The sequence below is a fragment of the Anastrepha ludens genome, chromosome 4 (assembly GCF_028408465.1).
Source record: "Anastrepha ludens isolate Willacy chromosome 4, idAnaLude1.1, whole genome shotgun sequence".
NCBI classification, from domain to species: domain Eukaryota; kingdom Metazoa; phylum Arthropoda; class Insecta; order Diptera; family Tephritidae; genus Anastrepha; species Anastrepha ludens.
The window spans coordinates 92986900-93007650 of record NC_071500.1 but is presented as its reverse complement, the minus strand read 5'-3'; the positions used below and the strand labels follow the sequence as shown (position 1 = coordinate 93007650).

The window sequence follows — 20751 nt, the reverse complement described above, 5'->3', positions numbered from 1 at the left end:
CAATTTCGTTCCCAGTTATTACCCTGTGTCCTGGGATCCAAATTAGCCAGATAGGCCAGTGAGGTTTTAATCTCACAGGACGATAGGGCCATGAGTGCCGCCTGACTGTCGTTCAGAATGGCAGCTCGCTCACTCCGGAAGTATCTGTCTAAGTTTAACTCTGCACATAGACAGATGGCATACATCTCCGCTTGGAAGATGCTTCGAAAACTACCCATCGGCACAGACCGCTTGGTGCTGGGGCGTAAATTCCAGCGCCTATGCCTTCTGGGGTCTTCGAGCCATCTGTGTAGCAGTGCAGACTACACTTCTGTGTTCTGTACGATTGATTGTCAAAGCAAAGTATTGAGAAACTAGAAAGCAAATAATGAATTCGGCTTGTTTCATTCTAAGTTCACAGCCACATGGACACGGCGAAAGAAAAAAAAAAACAACTCAGCTGATTTACCAACACCACCTTTAATAGATTCGCCTTGGTATTTAATAATAGATTGATCTACAACAACATCAGCGTGACATATGACAAAGTTTTGACTTTATATAAATTTAAAGGAATTAAACAAGTTTTTGTAAAAATGTCAAGCTTTTCATTCAGGATTTTCAGAAAATGTTCAAGTATGCAGTTTTGTGACCCATTGAATTTGGTATGATAAAAAGCACTTTCATCTAAATCAAATGGCTTGGAGTGTCTTAACGATCTTCTATGGTTTATTAGAACAAAATCGCTTTCAATATATGTATTGAAAATTTAATGGTCTCTTATGTTGATAATCTAATTTTACTACACTTTTTAATATGAAATATTGTAAATTTGTATTTTAGTTCTGAATTTATATCTTAAATGTCTGTTCTGAATTTTGTTAGACTTTAATAAATAAAATTTAAAAAAATATATGTATAATAAAAAAATTTGCTTTAAGCCAATTATAGTACCAGTTTGCGGTGGGCTTTAATTTAAATCCGATTCTATGCTAAAAACTAAGCTCTATTTCGACTATGTTTAATAAATGCACAGTTTTATAAATACACATAAAACCGCCTTATTTTCGATTAAGATTACGCGCGTACGTGTGCAACGAACTGAACGTTTTAATACTCGTTCTTGTCGATTCTGTCTTTCTTTTACATTCACTTTCTGACGGTTTGCTTTGTATATTATTTCTTAACTTTCGCTCGCTGCTAAATCTACCAACTTATCTGCCTATCACCGGAGGAATTTCTCGCTTGTTAGAAGTAGAAATTGGTCTTTAGCCATTTATCAAAAGATAATACATTTTAGAAATCTTTGAAAAATGCAGAGCACACTACGTAATACCATCGCGACAGTTATTAAGGTGAGATAATTAATAATAAAACGGCGAAAAGTGAATGTACAGAGTAGTGAATTGTGCAAACTTCAGTGAATTGGATTATTGGCAATTTTGTGGTTATGCAATTCATCAAAATTAACCTATTGCCGGATTTGAGGTGTAAGCCTGCTTTGCTTAAAAACTGAAGACTTATATTAGAAGTGAAACCATGGATATTCTTCAATTTCACGTTTTTAAAGTCAATTGCTAAAATCTTGAAATCATTAAAAGCCGCTGTACTTGGTCAGTGTCGTTGGCAGCGCAGGCGTGCGAATATCTAAAATGCACACCAACTCTCTTTTGAGTGCATACAATAAAAAAAGAACAAAATATTTGTAACAGACTTGATGGATGCATGAAAGTCTAGTGCAGTTGGCTATTATTATCCATAGTTAGGGGAAAGTGGTTCAGAAATAAGTCGAGTAGTTTTATCATATGGAATTTACCAATGATTGTCAACTTTGACATTTTGAATCTACTTTATGGGATGATTGAATAATTCGGCTTCTATGTGACGTGATTTTTTGCTGATAAGCGAAATCACGACAGACAAAAATTTGCATAGCCATACATATGTGTGTATATATGTATATGCCCAAATGTATATTGTAGTTGTTTCCAAGTTAGTCACTTAATTACAGCGTCGCTAATCGATGTGCAGATATTTGAAGATGACCTCGTGATTCTTAGTTTTAATTGTTTTTTGTTATCTCTTACAGACGCCTTTGCGTACGAATGGCGCTATATTGGGCGCACTAAATGGCCGCTTCTACTCGAGCACGCATGAGGCTGATTTAGTGGTGATCGGTTCCGGCCCAGGCGGTTATGTGGCTGCTATCAAGGCCGCCCAGTTGGGTTTGAAAGTACGTACTGGTTTTTTATTTCTTAACTCAGCTGTTAAATATTGCTTTGTTTTTATTTTCATTTTTATTACTCCAGACCGTGAGCGTTGAGAAAAATCCCACTCTGGGTGGTACCTGCCTTAATGTCGGTTGCATTCCCTCGAAAGCATTGTTAAACAATTCGCATTACTATCACTTGGCCCACTCTGGTGATTTGGCCAATCGTGGCATAAATTGTGGCAGTGTTTCTTTGGATTTGGACAAGCTCATGCAGCAAAAAGTGAACGCTGTCAAGGCGCTTACTGGTGGCATTGCGCAGTTGTTCAAGAAGAACAAGGTGACTCAGCTGACCGGGCTTGGTAGTATAGTCAATCCAAATGAAGTGCAAGTGACAAAAGATGATGGCAGCATTGAGACTGTAAAAACGCAAAACATTATGATTGCCACTGGCAGTGAAGTTACGCCATTCCCTGGTATTGAGGTGTGTACTGACAAAAAATATCTAATGCTCAATATTTTTGCATACCAACTATTACATTAGATCGACGAGGACGTCATCGTTTCAAGCACAGGTGCCCTCTCACTCAAGCAGGTTCCCCAGAAGATGGTTGTCATTGGCGCAGGCGTTATTGGTCTGGAATTGGGCTCTGTATGGTCACGTTTAGGTGCTGAAGTAACTGCTGTGGAATTCATGGGTACCATCGGCGGTGCTGGTATTGACACTGAAGTATCAAAGACTTTCCAAAAAGTGCTTGTCAAACAAGGCTTGAAATTCTTGTTGGGCACTAAAGTTATGGCAGCAACACGCAGTGGTAACGAAGTGACTGTCTCCGTTGAAAACGCAAAGTCCGGTGAGAAGCAAGACATATCTTGTGATGCGTTGTTGGTGAGTGTTGGCCGTCGTCCATATACCGAAGGTCTTGGCCTAGACGCGGTCGGTATCGTGAAAGATGACAAGGGACGTATCCCAGTGAATGCCAATTTCCAAACCATTGTACCTAACATTTATGCCATCGGCGATTGCATTCATGGCCCTATGTTGGCACACAAGGCCGAAGATGAGGGCATTATTTGTGTAGAGGGCATTCTTGGTGGTCATGTGCACATCGATTACAATTGTGTGCCCAGTGTAGTGTACACACATCCCGAAGTCGCGTGGGTGGGTAAATCTGAGGAACAACTGAAGCAAGAAGGCGTCGAATATAAAGTTGGTAAATTCCCATTTTTGGCTAACTCGCGCGCTAAGACCAATAACGAGACAGATGGTTTCGTTAAGGTGTTGGCAGATAAGTCTACCGATCGTGTTTTAGGTACACACATCATTGGACCCGTAAGTGAATATTTGGTTTGAATGCAATTAAATTTCGTTTAATATTTTATTTTTTCACACAGAATGCTGGTGAACTGATCAACGAAGCTGTGTTGGCGATGGAATATGGTGCTGCTGCTGAAGACGTTGCTCGAGTTTGCCATGCACATCCAGTATGTTTCCGAAACTATTCATTAGGTTTCAATTACCTAATTATTATTTTTTTTTATCTTTGCAGACCTGCGCCGAAGCTCTGAGAGAAGCGAATGTTGCGGCCGCCTTTGGCAAGCCCATCAACTTTTAATCATAGTCAGTGCTAAGTTAGCGAAGCAATAATCATCACTTAATAATTTTACATTTAGCTAAACACACTCTGCCTTTAATTTCGTCTAAATTTATTTATGAATTATGATAAAAAGTCGCAAAAAATTGTGACTTCTCTGCGTTGTAGGTGTTGTCTCAAAGAGCCTTCCATCTCTTGCGACGTACATCATCTTTTCACACTTGCGGATTTATGGTTGCCCTGGGTGAAATAGGAGTTTAACTAATTACTAATTCTGTACGAAGGAGATCATTTAATGGATGTACACAAATGTAATATTTAACGGAAAATGCGAAACAAGTTACGAAACTTAACGGTTTTAGTATAGAAAAGGATAAATTTTAAAATAAAGAAATCTAGTATTTTGTGCGAGAATTAATGATGAGTATTGAATTTTGCCATAGTATGCGGTAACCATAGGATGCATGTATTTCAAGACTTAGTATTAAGAAAAATATTTATTTGGAAAGAAAAAAAAATCGAGTTTTTTAAAATTCAAACCTCTTAAGTAGGTTGCGAGCGTGCTGCATGTCGGACATCTGTACCCACCCTTCTTTACTTAGCCATTTATAAGTCGGCGCTTCAAAAGTGTTGTCATCGATTCATATTCTAGTTTTCAACTGTCGCTTTTGCTGTATTCCGAGGATGTCTCGAAATTCATTAGTTCAATGAACGTGATAGCCATATGATAGTGCTCTTTTATTATTTTTTTTTTGATAAACCATTTTTTTTTAATTATTTGGTTTGCTTCCTGAATTCCTACAATTCAAAGCATTGGTAATGCGAGTTGTTGTTGTTGTAGCTGCATACGTGTTCTCCATGCATATACGAGAAATGCTGCTGAAGTGACAGTCCTTGACCGGATATAAATCCGAGTTGTTTCGATTACGTTGTTGTTGTTGTTGTAGCTGCATACACATTCTCCATGCATATCCGAGGAATGCTGCTAAAGTGACAGTCCTTGACCGGATATAAATCCGGGTCGTTCCGATTACGTAGAACCGACTGTCGTGGGAACGTGGCAATGCGAGTATTGTCTCCAAGTTTAGAATGAAAACCCCTTTGCTGCGCCTTGATTATAACTTAGCGCAAAAAAGAAATAACCTTTTAAATATACAAAATGATAAAAATATGAAAAATAATAAAATACAATATAAAAAATAATAAAAATATAAAAAATGATAAAAATATTAAAAATAATAAAAACTATAATTTTTTCATATTAATTTCTTTTGTTCACTATTTCAGCTCGATAATTCCTCAATTTTACGCACTGAAAATCTTCACTGCCATTATACGGCAACACTAATTGTCATTAGAAAAAAATTATCCCATTCAGATTTTCAGTTCAGAATTTTTAATTTGGTAAAATAGTCCAATTTAGTTTTAAAATCATATAATATTATATATATAATATATTTTCCTTTTGTATAAGTTTTAATGAATACATTGAAGGCATTGTCAACTATCGCATCTCGAGATGCATTGCATGGAAGCAGTGCGCTCCTCCTATTGAAACAGCAGACACGAACGTGCGCGTCCATTCGTTCAGTGCAGAAAAGCAAGGATGTCGATGTATGACATAAGGCAGCCCTCAAATATTGTAGTAACTGTAATTAGCATATCTGTTGTTGTTGTCTTCCAGACTACTGAACATGAATATCCGCGCAAAGTTTTCTCTGGCATCCAGCCAACTGGTGCATTACATTTGGGTAACTACTTAGGTGCGGTACAAAATTGGACGAGACTGCAGAACGCTAAAGAAGATGTGACATTTTGTATTGTGGATATGCATTCGATGACAATTCCCCAGGTTAGTTGGTTAACGAAATGAAAAGCTAACCTCAAATTTCACATACATATGTACATAATTCCAAAATAACTTCGTATTGCAGGAACCAGTTGTTTTGCGAGAAAATATCTTTCAAATGGCGGCGGCCATGTTGGCCTGTGGCATTGATCCTGAAAAATCCACCCTCTTTGTTCAGTCGGCAGTGAAGGAGCATGCGGAGTTGTCTTGGATTTTGGGCTGCATGACAACAATGGCACGATTGAGCCACTTGCCACAGTATAAGGAGAAAACTCGCGCTGTAAAAGAAATACCATTGGGGTTGTTTGTGTATCCTGTGCTGCAGGCAGCGGATATAATGCTTTACAAGTGCGTACATACCATGGTTTATTTGTTCATTAATTAATTGCTTGAATAATCTGTCGCAGAGCTACACATGTGCCCGTCGGCGAGGATCAGTTGCAACATATACAACTCACCCAACATTTGGCACGTACATTCAACAACAAATACGGCGATACATTCCCGATTTGCCATGCCGTCATCAGTGATAAATCCGCTGGGCGCATACGCTCGTTACGTGACCCAAGTAAAAAAATGTCCAAGTCTGATGGTGATCCCAAAGCGGTCATCAATCTAACTGATGATGCAGACGTGATTATAGAGAAGGTGAAAAAAGCAGTTACAGACTTCTGTTCGGACGTGCACTACAATCCGGAAACGCGCCAGGGCGTTAGCAATCTTATAAGCATACACTCACTGCTCTCCGGCAAGAATGTGCAGCAAATTTGCGAAGAAGCCAAGAGCATAGATACTGGCAAGTATAAGATGCGCGTAGCTGAAGAGATTGTAGAGCATTTGCGGCCTATACGCAATAAAATCAATCAGCACCTAGTGCGACGCAATGAATTGATTTACTTGTTAGAGATGGGCGCTGACAAAGCGCGTGAAACAGCCGCTGCTACTTTAGCGGAGGTCAAACAAAAGCTGGGACTTGGTGCTTGTGCTACTATGCCAACCTTACTAGAACATAAGGAGGAGGTGAAAATGGCGGCGAAACCTAAAAAGCCAGCAGTTGAAACGAAAAAGATCGGCGATGTAGAGGTGCCATTGGTGCCGAAGCAGCAATTGCGCGTCGAAAAAAAGAAGCAGATGCGCGTTGAAATCAAAACAAATGTGGATATGGACTTAGCTGTGCCGCCAAAATTAGATGTTAAGCCGGTAGTGTCGTCAAATAAAACAGCAGCAGTTGAGTCGTCGGCACCAGTCACAACGAAAGCTTTGGTACCGAGGAAGATGACAGTAACGCCATTGGACTCCAACGAATCGAAGATGGACAAACAGCAAAAGGAGATCAAGATCTAGGGAGTTGTTTAGCAAAATTGTTGGTATTGACCATAAATTGTTCCTTTCTGTATTTGTTAATTTTGTGTGTGAGTGAGTGATTATTTAAATTCTGAGTGTTATAGATTATTTTTAGAACTTTTATTTTATTTTCTGCTTTACTTTGTAAAATATTGATAAGTGAGTGAATTTGCTGCTTAAACTTGAACGAAGAATCACTGAAAGAAAGAATATCACATAAGCTTTAAGCTTTATGATAAATTAGTAAAGATATTTTTTGAACATTATAATGTTATGAAATATATGTAAATGCGGGAAATAAATATGCGCTGTTGGAGAAAGAAATATATTCGTTTTGATTAAATTCCAACAGTAAGGAAAAATTATAAAAAAATACGCTTTTGTTGTTGTTATAGTAGCATGAACATTCCCCATATAATACGGGGAATCCTGCTGACAGTGACAGCCCTTGGCTGGATATAAATCCGGGTCGTTCCGGTTACGTAGAACCGACTGTCGTGGGAATGCCAGGCAGTTGCGCATATTTTTTTAGATTCTCGGCTAGTAACACTCTGCTACATAAACGTATTTATATGTATATCATTAAAAAGCTGTAATGTTTAATACCAGTCCAGGTCATTCCATTTTCATACAATATTTACGGCAGATATGTGTATCCCAGCCCTTCAAGACGGCAACGCCTTTTATATCTCCATTGAAGTGCAACATTTGTATCCTGTTTTTGTAATCACAAGATATTCCCCAAAAATTTGTGTCTGCGCCTTCGTTTGCATTGAGCAACTGCACTTGCCACAAGCCGGGGTGCATACAGTTTTCATGATATGCGCCACAAAGAACATCAGAAAATAAATAGAGAGCTCCTATCGTCAGTCTACCTGTGTGAGCAAGTGGGCGGGTAAACATATGGTTCTGTTTGCTTTAAACAGGTTTCATGAATGAAGAAGAGTAAGTGGTGCCCAATGCACTCATTAAACAGGTTTTCTCTTTTCTCTAATATTCTCTTCGTTTCGTGGCTGGGTGTGCTCTACATTTGGTATTATGTGTTCAGTTAGTGCAGCATAAAGATATTCATTATTTGAGTATTATTTTTTTAGAATGCTGTTTTCTTAAATTTTCGTAATTTTTTACTTCTATGAAACTCAAATTCTTCTTTTTGATTGACACGAAAACCGCTTACGCGATTTTGACCGAGTTTACCAAAGCGCGCTAGTCGTTTCTTTCTCGTGCTAACCGGCGCCAGTTGGCCACACCAACTGAAGCCATGCCCTCTACTTTCTCTTCCTCTACTACCATCAGCTGGTACCGCATCGAATACTTTCAGAGCCGCGGCTTTTGTGTCTATTCGGACGACATGTCTCAGCCAATGAAGCCGCTAGATCTTTATTCGCTGCGCTGTTCTTATGCCGTCGTAAGCTTATATCGCTCATTGTTTCATTGCTTACGATACTCGCCGTCGCCAACGTGCAACGCCGAAAATCTACTGCAGAATCTTTCTCTTAATCAAGTGACGCCCCATTGGATATTGTCATCGTCCAAGCTTCTGAGCTATATCTGAGGACGAGCATGCAGAGAGCCTTGTTGAGTGTTAGTTTTGTTCGTCGTGAGAGGACTTGTTGGCAAGAGAATCTCTCATTCGATTTCAAGGCTGACATTGTTATCGGTGTTAATGCTGGTTCCTAAGTATACGAAGTCTTTTATAACCTCCTAACCTAGCTGTCAACAGTGACGTGGGTGTCGATACGCGAGTGCGCCAACTGTTTGTTTGATGAAAGGAGGTACTTCGCTTTGTCCTCGTTCACCACCAGACCCATTCGTTTTGCCTCTTTATCCAGTTTGGAGAAGGCAGGACTAACAGCGCGGTTGTTAAGGGCGATGTTGTCAATGTCATCGGTATACGCCAACAATTGTACGCTCTTATACAAAATTGTGCCCGAGTGATTAAGTTCTGCGGCTCGTACGATGATCTCTAACATCAGGTTAACATGTTTCCTGCCCGCTGAACCACATATGGTTCAGGAAACGTGCGCATGATAAGCACTGACGCATTCCTGAGCCATATGTGCGTCAGGGGGTATATGAAACTCCTAAAGCAAATTATTTGACTGGACGTAACGGAACTGTACAGTTTCCGCACTGGACGTGCTGGTACGATAATAAAGTAAAAACAAATTATTCAAAAAACCCTGTTGGACTTGTCGGTCAATTTTGCATTTTTGTATTGGGACAGGGAACGAACACGTCACACGACAGCGAGTCACCCTGTCTGAAATCTCGTTTGGTATCAAACGGCTCGGAGAAGTCCTTCCCAATTCTGACGGCGCTGCTGGTGTTCAGCAACGTCATCTTGCTTAGTCGTATTAGTTTTGCGGCGATACCAAATTCAGACATGGCGGCATACGGGAAACTCCTTTTCGTCCTGTCTAATGCAGCTTTGAAGTCGACGAAAAGATGGTGTGTGTCGATTCTCCTTTCATGGGTCTTTTCCCAGATTTGGCGTATTGTGAATATCTGGTCGATGGTAAACTTTCCAGGTCTAAAGCCACACTGATAAGGTCCAATCAGTTGGTTGACGGCGGGCTTCAGCTTTTCACACAATACGCTTGCTTGTACCTTATAGGCGATATTTAGAAGACTGAATAGCTCAGCCGGCAGTCCGTCGCCGCCAGCGGTTTTGTTGTTCTTTCTGCGGCAGCATAACATTCCTCGTCGTACTAACTGTTGTTTCGGGCTCACCGGAGTCTGATTTCTTCTTCGGCGGCGGTACGTAGAGATTGATAAATGTTGCTCGTGCATGCCGGTTTCTTGGGCAGTACTCTCTGAGCGCGAGGAGTGAGAGTCGAGTGGCGAATCTTCAGGCTGTCTGTTGTGGGGTTTAAGTGGCGGGTGCCAAACCCAACGCACAACCAGCTATCCTGGAATGTTTCGCCTTCTCACATTAGCTCACTCCCGAACGGGTGTTCGGAAGCCAACCAAGGGATACTTGGGCTAGTCCCGGGAGTTGTGAGCTGCTCGAACCATAAGCAGAAGAATCGTCCTGGCCACTCCCAAGCGAATGGCGATCAGTAACTTTCCTTACTTGCGTGGACTTCTACATATGGAGCCATCCTCCTACTATCTATTAATAAAACTAATTTCTCTTGTTCGATTGATTTTAGATGAATCTCCAAGGACTTGTGATGATCACCGTAAGGGACTTCTTGAGAAACGGGCTTCACACAAACAGCAATGACTTTTACAATAATTATTGTTTTTTAGAAATTTTGTTTAAGTCAAGTCGAAACATGATGTATTAATGCTATGTTTTTATTTTTGTAAAATAAAGCAATTGACAAGCAACAAAAAAAAAACATTGAAAAACATAATTTTTTCGAGCCTCTGACTACTCCTAACCCCTTAATTACATAACAATTTTAAAATGCAATTTCGTCTTTCTTTATTCATAGTTTTTTGTTTAAACAACATTCTTATAATGAAATTTTGGAAGTTACCTGCGTACGCCCATCATACATCCAGATGTACATGCGGATGTGCGTGTAGCTCACTATAAAGTCGACCTACACCAGTCGCATATCTTATGCAGTGTAGTTTTTCGTGTTAAGAGTACTGGGGATCCATCGAATTGCATATACATGTGTGTGTGTGTGTGTACTTCGGCCCTCCAATCGGCCATACACTAATACGAATGCTTGTAGTTTTGAGTGTATTTCCGCCGATATGCCAGACTGTTAATATCGTTGGCTTTGAGAGCTCCACAGTTTACGGTAACTACTCAAAGTATATGGTGTTCATTTGTCGGCAAACAAGCGTAAAGGTAGAAATGTTCGGCGGATTGCAACAAATTTTGGAAATTGCTGTTTGTAACGAATGAAAAAAAAAACAAAGTAGTGAATGCGTCGTTGCTAAAGTGACTGTGCAATAAAGCTGTAGATGAGAAAAATAAGATTTTAATAAATAAAAAGTGTTGTGAATAAGCGAATAAATAATTGCACGATGTGAATACGTGTGATACACACACACACACACACACAAAAGGCGAAGCAAATGCTATTCGCTTTTCCACAAACTATTTTTTATTATGTTTGGAACAAATTTATGGAGAAGAATAGCGAAAAGTGTTAGGGGCAAAACGGCTATTTTGATTATTTTGAAAGTCATGTGCCGCATTTACAGGCAAATGAACAATCACTGAATTTCTTTTATGATTTTCATGAAATTTTTTACATGTAAAAGTAGTGGCTAATAAAGTGTAGCGAATGCCATTTGGTATGTTTAGAAAAAAAAAAGAAAAATGAGCGACTAGGTAATACACATCCATATGCATGCAGGTGTGTGTGTATGTTTGTGTAAAGTGAAAGCCGAATTTTTATGGTAGGCATGCAGCGGCATAACGAGCATATTGAGAAGATTTTGAAAATGATTAGCTTTGTTAAGAAAAATATTTAAATAAATTGCAATGTAGGCAGTTGAATTTATGCTGAGTAAAATTGTTATAAATAGGTACACATAGCCGGCAGGTCAACAACTAGAAATTTAAATTCGTTTACAAACAAAACTAAGCAAATGTTTGTGCGGTTGTTTTTGGCTTAAACCGTTAGTAGCTATATACGTGAAGTTTATGTGAAATTGATGTATGTCCTATTTACTATACAAAAAAAATTGTTTCTGTTGGAATATTTCTTTAAAACCTCATTTGAATATTACTTAAGCAATGAGAGTAATTTAAAAAATATATTTGTGTTAGTATTTAAAAAATAATACCTATGTACGTTTGCATATATCAACAAAAACGCAAAAAGTGCGCGTGTATTACAAAATTTAAGTACTTGAAAGATTTGTGCTTGAAAATATTTTTTATCCATAAAAAGTAATGAGACCAGGGATGAGACCTTTTATAAAGCGCAAAAACAACCACACATCGCATACCTATATATAATATTTACATATCTACCAGCTACTAACAAATAAAATTCACATTCCAATAATGAAACAGGAATGAATATAAAAAAAAATGTGAAAACGTCACAAAGCAGCAGACAATAAAAAAGTTAACATTAAAAGTGTAAAAACGTAAGAAAATTTAAAAGTAAAAAAATCTACATCGAATTTATTTAGCAAAAGTCTGCATAAACAAGTTTAATAAAACAAAAGAAAAATTAGAAATTATCAAAAAAAAAAAATAATAAAAAACAACAGGAATACGAAACCGCCAAATCAGCAACAAAACCAACTATAAAATAAAGCAAACCAATCCACACAAAAGGCAAAACAACAACATTCCCTTATAAGTTGAAAAACTACCTGTTCGCTCATTCGTGCTTAGCTCACTCTCATGCCCGGACTTAGCCTCTCCGTCTTTGCGTTTACAGCTACATAAGTGAATATGCGCTCAACACTCAACTAATATCTACTACTGCTGATCTCGACAATTCGCCAGCATTTATTAGCAGTTAAATCCTAGTAAGTGCTGTGAAAAAGTCTAAATAAAAGTAAACATTTAAAAATTAACCAATTTTCCCAAAAATACCGTGCAATATCAAAAAAAAAATCTGGCTTACTTTTGCATTGAAAGCAAACCGCAATAGTGCATATGAATTGTTAAAAAAAAATATCTCCCACAAAAAATACGCCCTCAAACAGTGTGCCAGTGAATGTCAATTAAATTTTTGTATATAGTTTGTGTACTAATTTGTGTAAACGCACAACCAAATGCGCTAAGTGAGTGAAAATACTTGTGTACAAACATAAATGTATCCAAATAAGAGCATTCAAATTCTGTCATTGGTGTTCAAGCAAAAGAGTGCATAGAGAGAAAATAGTGTGAGCGAAAAATTCTCGATCCCATTCAATATTTTGTTGTTTGAGTCTTGCACATCAAGTATTGTGTTTACTTTTGTTTTTGTTTTGTGAATATAACCAGAACTCGTTTTTGTTGGCTAATCTTCATTTACGGAAGTTTGTCTACCTGTACAACTGTCGGCGCTAAATAAGCGGTCGAAAGGCAAAGCAGTGGTACACCTATTTCTCGTTGGATTTCAAACAGATTTGTTGGGATAAGGTAGGTATAAAGGAATGGAGTTGAAATATGTCTCAAAAGGAACGAGGAGTATTAGAGTTGTAAATGAGATACGTAGGCAAAAAGGGAAGACAGTAAATGTACATACATAAGTAAATGCAAACATAATTATATTAATATTAATATATTCAGCTTAAAACTGGTTTCAAAAAGCGATATAATAATTTTTTTATTTAAAAAGAAACGCAACAATAATTTCTTAATCATCTGATCACAATATTCAATTCTGAGTGTCCGCAATTTTAAGTTTTTGTTGTTGTAAAGCCTAAAAATTTCCATCAACTTTTGTTGAACGCTGCTGGTAACGTTGAACCAAATATAATACAATAACAATAGAAATAAATAAAAAAAATTTACCATTGTTTATTAGTACTTAAACTATATAAAAAAATTTATTTTAATTTTTCTTTACACAAATTAGTATATAAAAAATCACGTGACCCAAAGTACAATGAAAAGAATTTGCTTCACGGTCTCCATCATTTCTCCTTGAAATGTTGATGAATGTGTAAAAAGTAAAAAAATCCTTGTAAAATAAAGTTGTAGTTACAGTTATAACTAGTTGTCGAGCCGGATTTTTGAGTTTCAAAAAATTTTGCAATTTACATTTTAAAAAAAGTATGCGTCTTACGACATAAATGTCAAACTTTAATTATGTTTATAAATTTTTTTAATAAAAATATCAAAAATCTGGCTTGACAGACACTTTCGAATATTTAAAAAAAAAACGCATCAAAAAAAAAAACTGTATGAGTTATCATGCAGACCGTGGCGGAAAAAGTAGTTTAAAGAAAAACGAGTTTGAACTTTTAAGTACTTTCGCTCGAGGTCGCTACGTGTGCGCATCAAACTCTCGTCGGGCAGTTACATTTTCTACCATAACTTTGTTTCTATGGGGAATTTTTATAATCGGCTTCCACAGAAATACGCCTAAAACTATATATAAAGACAAATAATCTGTAAAAAAATTGATTTTTTGAAAATTCTGGACCCTTAAATCGCCTAAATTGGTTGTTTAGAGATGGGGAGAATACAGAAGGTGGCAACGATGCACAGCATGCACATCAAACAGATAATCGGCGCTAAGCAAATTTAAAGGAATCAGCTGCTTTGCTGACGTAATAAGTGAGATGACAGTGATTTGCTTGCAACGGAGGTATGGTGGCAAAAACTGAGATTGTGTTGGCCATATAAGAAATATTAACGTAGCCAACGCAAGGCAGATATTGGTTGAGGAATGCGCGATGAAATTTGTCGAAAGCTTCTGCTACCTCGGCTGCATCATCACGGCAGATGGTGGATCAGAGGATGTTAACTGTGGGCTAAACAGGCGCTCCAGGCGCACTAAACCACGAATACTCGGCTCATGCGTGAAGTCCGTATTGTTGAACGGAAGCGAAACATGGCTGCTCTAAAACTATCCCATAGAGGCTACAATCTTTCGTCAACAAATGCCTCCGCATCATCTGTTGAATATTCTGGTCAAGGACCATCAGTAACGAACGAGCAACCCATCTTTTGGCAAATCAAACGGAGAATGTGGTGCGGGATAGGTCACACGTTGAGAAAACCACCAGATAGCATCACGAGAATGACACTGGACTGGAACCCGCAAGGGAGCAGAGGTCGCGGTCGAGCAAAAGCCATTGGAGAAAGTCGATGTTGTGCGAACTAGCGGATGCCGACATCTCATGGGACAATGCATAAGCAATAGCACATAAGCGTGTACGATGGAAGAGTCTTGTCGAGGACCTATGCTCCCGATAGGAGTGAACAAAGAAAAAAACGACTGATTGGAAAAGCGTAAGAATACGTGTGATATGAGCGCATACAAGTTACTCGCTCAATTTTGCTTCGGATGGCCAAATTTTGTATTCTATCAGTCTTGGAAAGTGGAAACATCCGCGAATCGCTAACCTGCTCTCAGTGAATTTAAAATGATCTGCTGATTTGCTGACATAATAATTGGACATTTATTTGTATTAATGCTTGGTTGGTTAGTATTCAAAGTATTTTTCTCTTCCTTGTATATTCAATTGTTACGTCACAGTCAGAAAGAATTAAATGTCAATTTGCGCTCACCTCCCTCGCAATAAAATAAAATAACTATCTACTTATTTTGCCATTTACTTTGAAAACTGCTGGCAACATATTTTCAAAAACTGCCTAAAGGAAGTAGTACCCTGGACTGGTATAGAAATGAGGCATAGGCGCTGGAATATATGGCCCCAAAACAAAGCGGCTGTGTCGATGGGTAGTTTTCACAGCATCTTTCAAGCGGAGATGAATGCCATCTGTCTATGTACAGGGATCAATTGAGACAGAAATTTTCGGAATGAGCGAATTGCCATTCTGAGCGACATTTAGCTGGAACTCAAGGCGTTGTCATTCTCCTTAGTTCTCGGGTGCATTGAAAAATTGAATTAGCTAAGAATGCACAATCGCATCCGGCTCATATGGATTATTTAGCGATACAACTGGCAACGAAGTAGCGGATGCTTTGTCTAGAGAAGCTGGGGTCTCTTGTTAAGAGGACCTGAGTCTTTTCGTGCTAGGGGACAACACACAAAGGAGAGATTAAGAAGTGAAGAGCTAAGCCTAAAAGACGTAAACTGGCACCATATTACGGGACTACGCAAGGCGACTTTCTTACTGGGAGTCTGATCGAAGGAGGTTAAGGCAGCTCATCATTTTTGCTAAAGATAAACTGAGAATGCTCGAGGACATTCGCCCGGCTCACTGTAGAATACGTAGTCATCTGCGTAGTAATCTGGGATATGATCCAATAACTCCTGTCGACTCTGCGATCAGTTCCCGGAGATTCCAGCACATCTTCTTCTCGAATGTGATGCTATAGGGCGAGAATGGGCGAGAATGGTAATATATCTCAATCGGTTGAGGCTGGAAGAATGGCACATGCGCTCAATCCGACCCAGCTCTATCTTAAGTTGAGGTTGAAAAGAAATTTGAATTGGTCGAGCCAAGGAGCACCAAGAGATTTGGTGAATCCTAGAGCTCTGGAAAGAGGATAGATAGTCAAGGAGGGAAGGAGAAAAGTATCAGCGAAAAAAATAGAAAAGAATAGAGACAGAGGCAGGGGTAGTTAGTCCTATGAGAATTTTCCAGATTCTTTGGTAAATCTTCCAGTTTTAAAAAACGAGTATTACTCATTCTCACGACATCGGAACCCAAAACACGTAGCCTTGCTCTAGCAAAGGCAGGACACTCACAGAAAAATGCTTAGTGCTATCCGCCTCCTTAACGATTCCAGCGGTGGTCACATGCTGACCCCATGGGTTGTGTCCTGTAATAATACCGACCATCAACCGAACATCTTTCCTTCCAAGTTTTAGTAGAAAGTTTGATAGTTTTCTGTTCGGACTTGTCACTTAACACTTTGCAGTTCTGCAGCGTTGTAGACCGGACCATCGCTCTTTATGAAGATTGCCTACACAATCGCTGATCCAATTCATGATTCCTACGGAACTGATTCCGATTATCGGCCCTGGCCCTTGTGGGGGAACCGCTGATCCACGGTTGGCCAATTCATCGGCAATTTCGTTTTCTCCGTTGGTTGTGGTACTGTGATGATCAAAGCGCCCAAGCGACTGGGAGGCTGAAGTGCAAACCTCATTTCATTCATTCATTCCAACGAATCAGGCAATTCAAAAGTTTTTTCGATATCCAAATGTATAATTTTTCCGAAGTATTTACCTGTGGAAGCACTCGATAAACTCATACGAAGTTTTCTACTGGGGTACATTTTTTTAAATTATTCAGCGTTGGTATTTTATTGGTGACCTGTTAGCGAAAATTTATTATAAAACTTTTGCTTATTATTGAAGTTGAATTTTGTAATATTTTAATTTCTATAGAGCCTTATTTTTTTTATAAAACGTTAGCTCACAACAAGTGAGCACCGATGAATGCTAATGTGGGAAACAATGCAAAATTTAATATTCATAAGCACATAAAAAAAATTAGCATCAAAACGAGCTTGCTTGCTCATGAAGAATACCCATCATCTGTTGGATAAAAAAGGATAAATAAAATGAAAAACCCAATGGAGAGTAAGTCACTAATACTACTGGATATGCTAAAAGAGCGTATAACGTAAATCAAAGTGCATTGAGCGCGCAAAGAAAAGAGCAAGTGGCAGTGGTGGTGTTGGTGGTGTTGAGGCGATGGTGCTGGTCCGTACCAATTGGCGATATCGCCGGCTTAGTGGCTATAAAAATGGCAGCAACAACTCACAACCGTACAGCCGGCAACAATAATCGCGCAAACATATACATAACAGAAGCAGCAATCAGCAGTAGCAACAACAACAACTAAAAACACTATTGGCATCAGCTGCCTCGACGAAGACACACTAAAATTGGTAACAGTTGTTGGCGTTTCTGATGTTGCTGTTGCTGTTTAAACGACTGACTCTTGGCGGTTGTGCGCCTCTAATGACTTTTCTTGTCGTTTATTATTGTTATTAGTGTTATTGTTGTTGCATTTATGTATGTATGTATGTTTGTAGTTGTTGCTGTTGTCACACATCGTTGCCCACAAACACGCATGCACAAGTAGAGAGTTTGTTTTTACTGCGATTTTTGGTTTGAAATGTTTAAAAGTTGGTTGCTGTTTTCCACTGCACTGTCTCGTTTTGTTCGCTGTTCGGTTGTTATTTTCACAATTTTATGTTTGTCATTCCATGTGGCTCTTCCTTTGGTTTTGCTAGTCGCCGCCGTTGTTTTACTTATTTGCTTCTCTTGGCTTTTTTGTTAATTACGGCTGTGTTATTTCTAATTTTCTTTGTTCGTTTTTGCCATCGCAAAGTGTGCGTAGTAATTTCGTTCAACCTAGGCAATGTTTTTAATTTTCATGTGCAGAGCATTCATCCCATAAATGTGGGCTTCTTCACTACTGTTTAATACCTTCTGGCCGTAAAATTATATTTTTAATTTTTTTGCTACAATAGTTTTCCTTTCTATGTATAAACATACATACATATATCATATTACTCGTGCTTGAATTTTTTTATTTATTTAATCTTACGGAAAGACCTTTTCAACTTTTTTTATATACTCTTCAATTGCTCTAGCCGTTCGATTGCTCGCTTCAGGTTGTTATTTTTATTTCGGTTTCGGGTTAGCTAAATTAGCTCCCAATTGAGATTCACTTTTATATATAAAATATTTGTATGTAAGATATGCGCATTCGAAGTGTTTAATTTTAGTGAAAGGATAGTTGGATAGTGGAAAGTTAGTTTGATATATATTTTTAATGCCATTTGGCCGCGGGTCGTGCACCTGTTCGGACATATACGAGTAGATACCCTATATACTTTTGTATAGTAATAATAGTAAAACACATGTAACAGCAGGGACTCGAAAGATACACTTGTGCACTCTGCAGAAGCTTTATCATCAATAATCAACTAGTCGGATAACTCTGGAACTGTCACTTGAAAAGTGCAGGCATCTACATGTGTGTCGGAAACGGTTTTGTAACCCCATCTCAATAAACATGAACAACTTTTCAGTAGAAACTATTAATCATATTAAAATATTAGGCTTAATTTTTGATTATAAGCATAATTTTAAGGAACATTGTAGTTATTTAAGTAGTAGTCTAGCTGCCAGACTTAACCTTATAAAATACCTTTCCTCTAACAAAAGCCAGATACATACTAATATATATATTGTATATATATATTAGGGCGGGTCGATTTAAAAATCGCTCATTGCTCTGTGAAAATCATATTCTAGGGATCAAAATAAGAAACTTTGCCGAAGGAACTATACCTCTAAAACGAGTTCTGATGTCCCCCGAAAAATCCCACTTTGAGCCATTTAGAGTGCTCCAATCGAGTCCAAATGTATGACCGACCCCCACTAATTTTGGACGGCCGATCCACCCATGCCAGTGGCACACCTCCTGGAACTCCCCTGGGGGTTCCCAATACAATCATTTCAAAATATCACCATTTTTGGCCTTTACATGAGAAAATAAACTAAAAAGTTCGACCCAAATTGGGGGGCATCAGAATTCGTTTTAGAGGTATGGTTCCTTCAGCAAAGTTTCTTATTTTGATCCCTAGAATATGATTTTCATAGAGCAATGGGTGATTTTTTTGCCTCCCCACAAACTACACTGAAAGTTCGACCCAAATTGGGGGACATCAGAATTCGCTTTAGAGGTATGGTTCCTTCGGCAAAGTTTCTTATTTTGATCCCTAGAATATGATTTTCACAGAGCAATGGGTGAGTTTTTTGCCTACCCACAAATCGACCCGGCCTAATATATATATAATTGGCGCGTACACCCTTTTTGGGTGTTTGGCCGAGCTCTTCCCCCTATTTGTGGTGTGCGTCTTGATGTTGTTCCACAAATGGAGTTTCAAGCCGACTCCGAACGGCAGATATTTCTATGAGGAGCTTTTTCATGGCAGAAATACACTCGGAGGTTTGGCATTGCCTGCCGAGGGGCGACCGCTATTAGAAAAATGTTTTTATTAATTTTGGTTTCACCGAGATTCGAACCAACGTTCTATCTGTGAATTCCGAATGGTAATCACGCACCAACCCATTCGGCTACGGCGGCCGCCTGGTACATACTAATACCCTCCTCAATAAACCCCAACTCACCTTAATTTCAAAGATTGACTATGGGCGCGCAATTTATGGCAGTTGTGCAAAATCACACTTATCACTCATCAAAGGTCCTTATTAAGCAGCTAGCGGAGCGTTCAGGACCACCCCCATCGAAAATTTCTTGGCGGAAAGTGGTTTTCTCACATGCCGTCAAATTCCAGTTATCTATTCAACAAGCAACTCAATTTTATCCAAAGAGATTACGTTATTAAAACGACGGAAATGCAGCATGAAACTCTCATCCGCTCTTTCTTGTATACTTGATGTGGTTTCTAAATCAAACATCACACCTTTACCTTCTCCTACCTGGAAGCACCCTCCGCGGCTAATGCAAGACAAATCTTTTTTCAACGAACTCACACTTCATGCGAAACAAAGCACTAACGTAGTAATCTATAGACAATTATATTGGCAAATTATTGATCCATTTTTACAGCAAGGTTGGCAAATATTATTCACTGATGGATCTAAATCTATTCATGGTACATATTTCGCAGTTGTTGACGTTAATGGTAAAATACTAGCGCAAGGCATCTTACCCACAGTTGCAACGACTTTTGACGCAGAAGTGCAAGGCATTTTGTCTGCTCTGCTTCTAGTTAAATCATCAAAAGATAAATTCATTGTGTGCACATACAGTTTTTCAGGATTTGAAGCTGATAAATCAGCAAGCAACTCATCTGAAACAATAACTTGTATGCCTTTCTCGAGGAAAGATGTGGCAAAAATAATTTCTAAATTTGTATACCAACGATGCGCTATATAATGGGCAAATTATTCTCACCCTTACAAGTCATACAACCCTAACAGAACTGCAGTCAGACTCCCAACCACTACAACCACAGCCATGAACAAATGCTTTATTCGTCTTAGATTGGGCCACGCTAATCTAACACACGCTCATTTGTTAAATAAGGAATCTAAACCAACATGTAAATTTTGCCTCAGTGCTGACTTAACTATTCCCCATATTCTCAAAGATTGCCCCCTCCTCGCAAAATCCAGAACTATTTCTTTTTCCATACCCACAAGAAAAAAGTATTGAACTAATATTTGGG

General features: G+C 38.6%; 3 protein-coding genes across 15 annotated transcripts in view; all 3 read left to right on the top strand.

The window, feature by feature from the left end:
- Positions 1-1170: 1170 nt before the first annotated feature.
- On the top strand, positions 1171-4201 carry LOC128860186 (dihydrolipoyl dehydrogenase, mitochondrial). Its single transcript, XM_054097497.1, has 6 exons — positions 1171-1334; positions 2069-2212; positions 2289-2672; positions 2733-3521; positions 3584-3673; positions 3739-4201. Exons 1-6 carry the CDS (start codon positions 1293-1295, stop codon positions 3802-3804), a joined length of 1515 nt encoding a protein of 504 aa, XP_053953472.1. The 5' UTR covers positions 1171-1292; the 3' UTR covers positions 3805-4201.
- Positions 4202-5156: 955 nt separating this feature from the next.
- Positions 5157-7300, top strand: LOC128860187 (tryptophan--tRNA ligase, mitochondrial). The gene is made up of 4 exons (XM_054097499.1): positions 5157-5397; positions 5468-5635; positions 5718-5980; positions 6040-7300. The coding sequence occupies exons 1-4, from the start codon at positions 5263-5265 to the stop codon at positions 6974-6976; spliced, it is 1503 nt and encodes a 500-aa protein (XP_053953474.1). The 5' UTR covers positions 5157-5262; the 3' UTR covers positions 6977-7300.
- A 3390-nt stretch (positions 7301-10690) lies between these two features.
- The window catches only part of LOC128860184 (uncharacterized), a 182554-nt gene continuing 172493 nt past the window's right edge, over positions 10691-20751 (top strand). For 4 of the 13 annotated variants that reach the window (XM_054097494.1, XM_054097493.1, XM_054097484.1 and 1 more), the window contains exons 1-2: positions 10695-10787; positions 11928-13031. The gene's annotated coding sequence lies outside the window, so the exon portion shown is untranslated. Of the gene's footprint in view, positions 10900-11927; positions 13032-20751 lie in introns of all 13 variants that reach the window. The other 9 variants (XM_054097489.1, XM_054097492.1, XM_054097495.1 and 6 more) reach the window with 9 other exon arrangements.

Bases quoted from the DNA above. Each gene is read 5' to 3' on its own strand.
- LOC128860186 (XM_054097497.1), top strand. From the start codon at position 1,293: ATGCAGAGCACACTACGTAATACCATCGCGACAGTTATTAAG. The intron at 1,335-2,068 runs GTGAGATAATTA...TATCTCTTACAG, and splicing joins CCATCGCGACAGTTATTAAG to ACGCCTTTGCGTACGAATGG. The intron at 2,213-2,288 runs GTACGTACTGGT...TTATTACTCCAG, and splicing joins CCGCCCAGTTGGGTTTGAAA to ACCGTGAGCGTTGAGAAAAA.
- LOC128860187 (XM_054097499.1), top strand. From the start codon at position 5,263: ATGAATACATTGAAGGCATTGTCAACTATCGCATCTCGAGATGCATTG. The intron at 5,398-5,467 runs GTATGACATAAG...GTTGTCTTCCAG, and splicing joins AGAAAAGCAAGGATGTCGAT to ACTACTGAACATGAATATCC. The intron at 5,636-5,717 runs GTTAGTTGGTTA...TTCGTATTGCAG, and splicing joins ATTCGATGACAATTCCCCAG to GAACCAGTTGTTTTGCGAGA.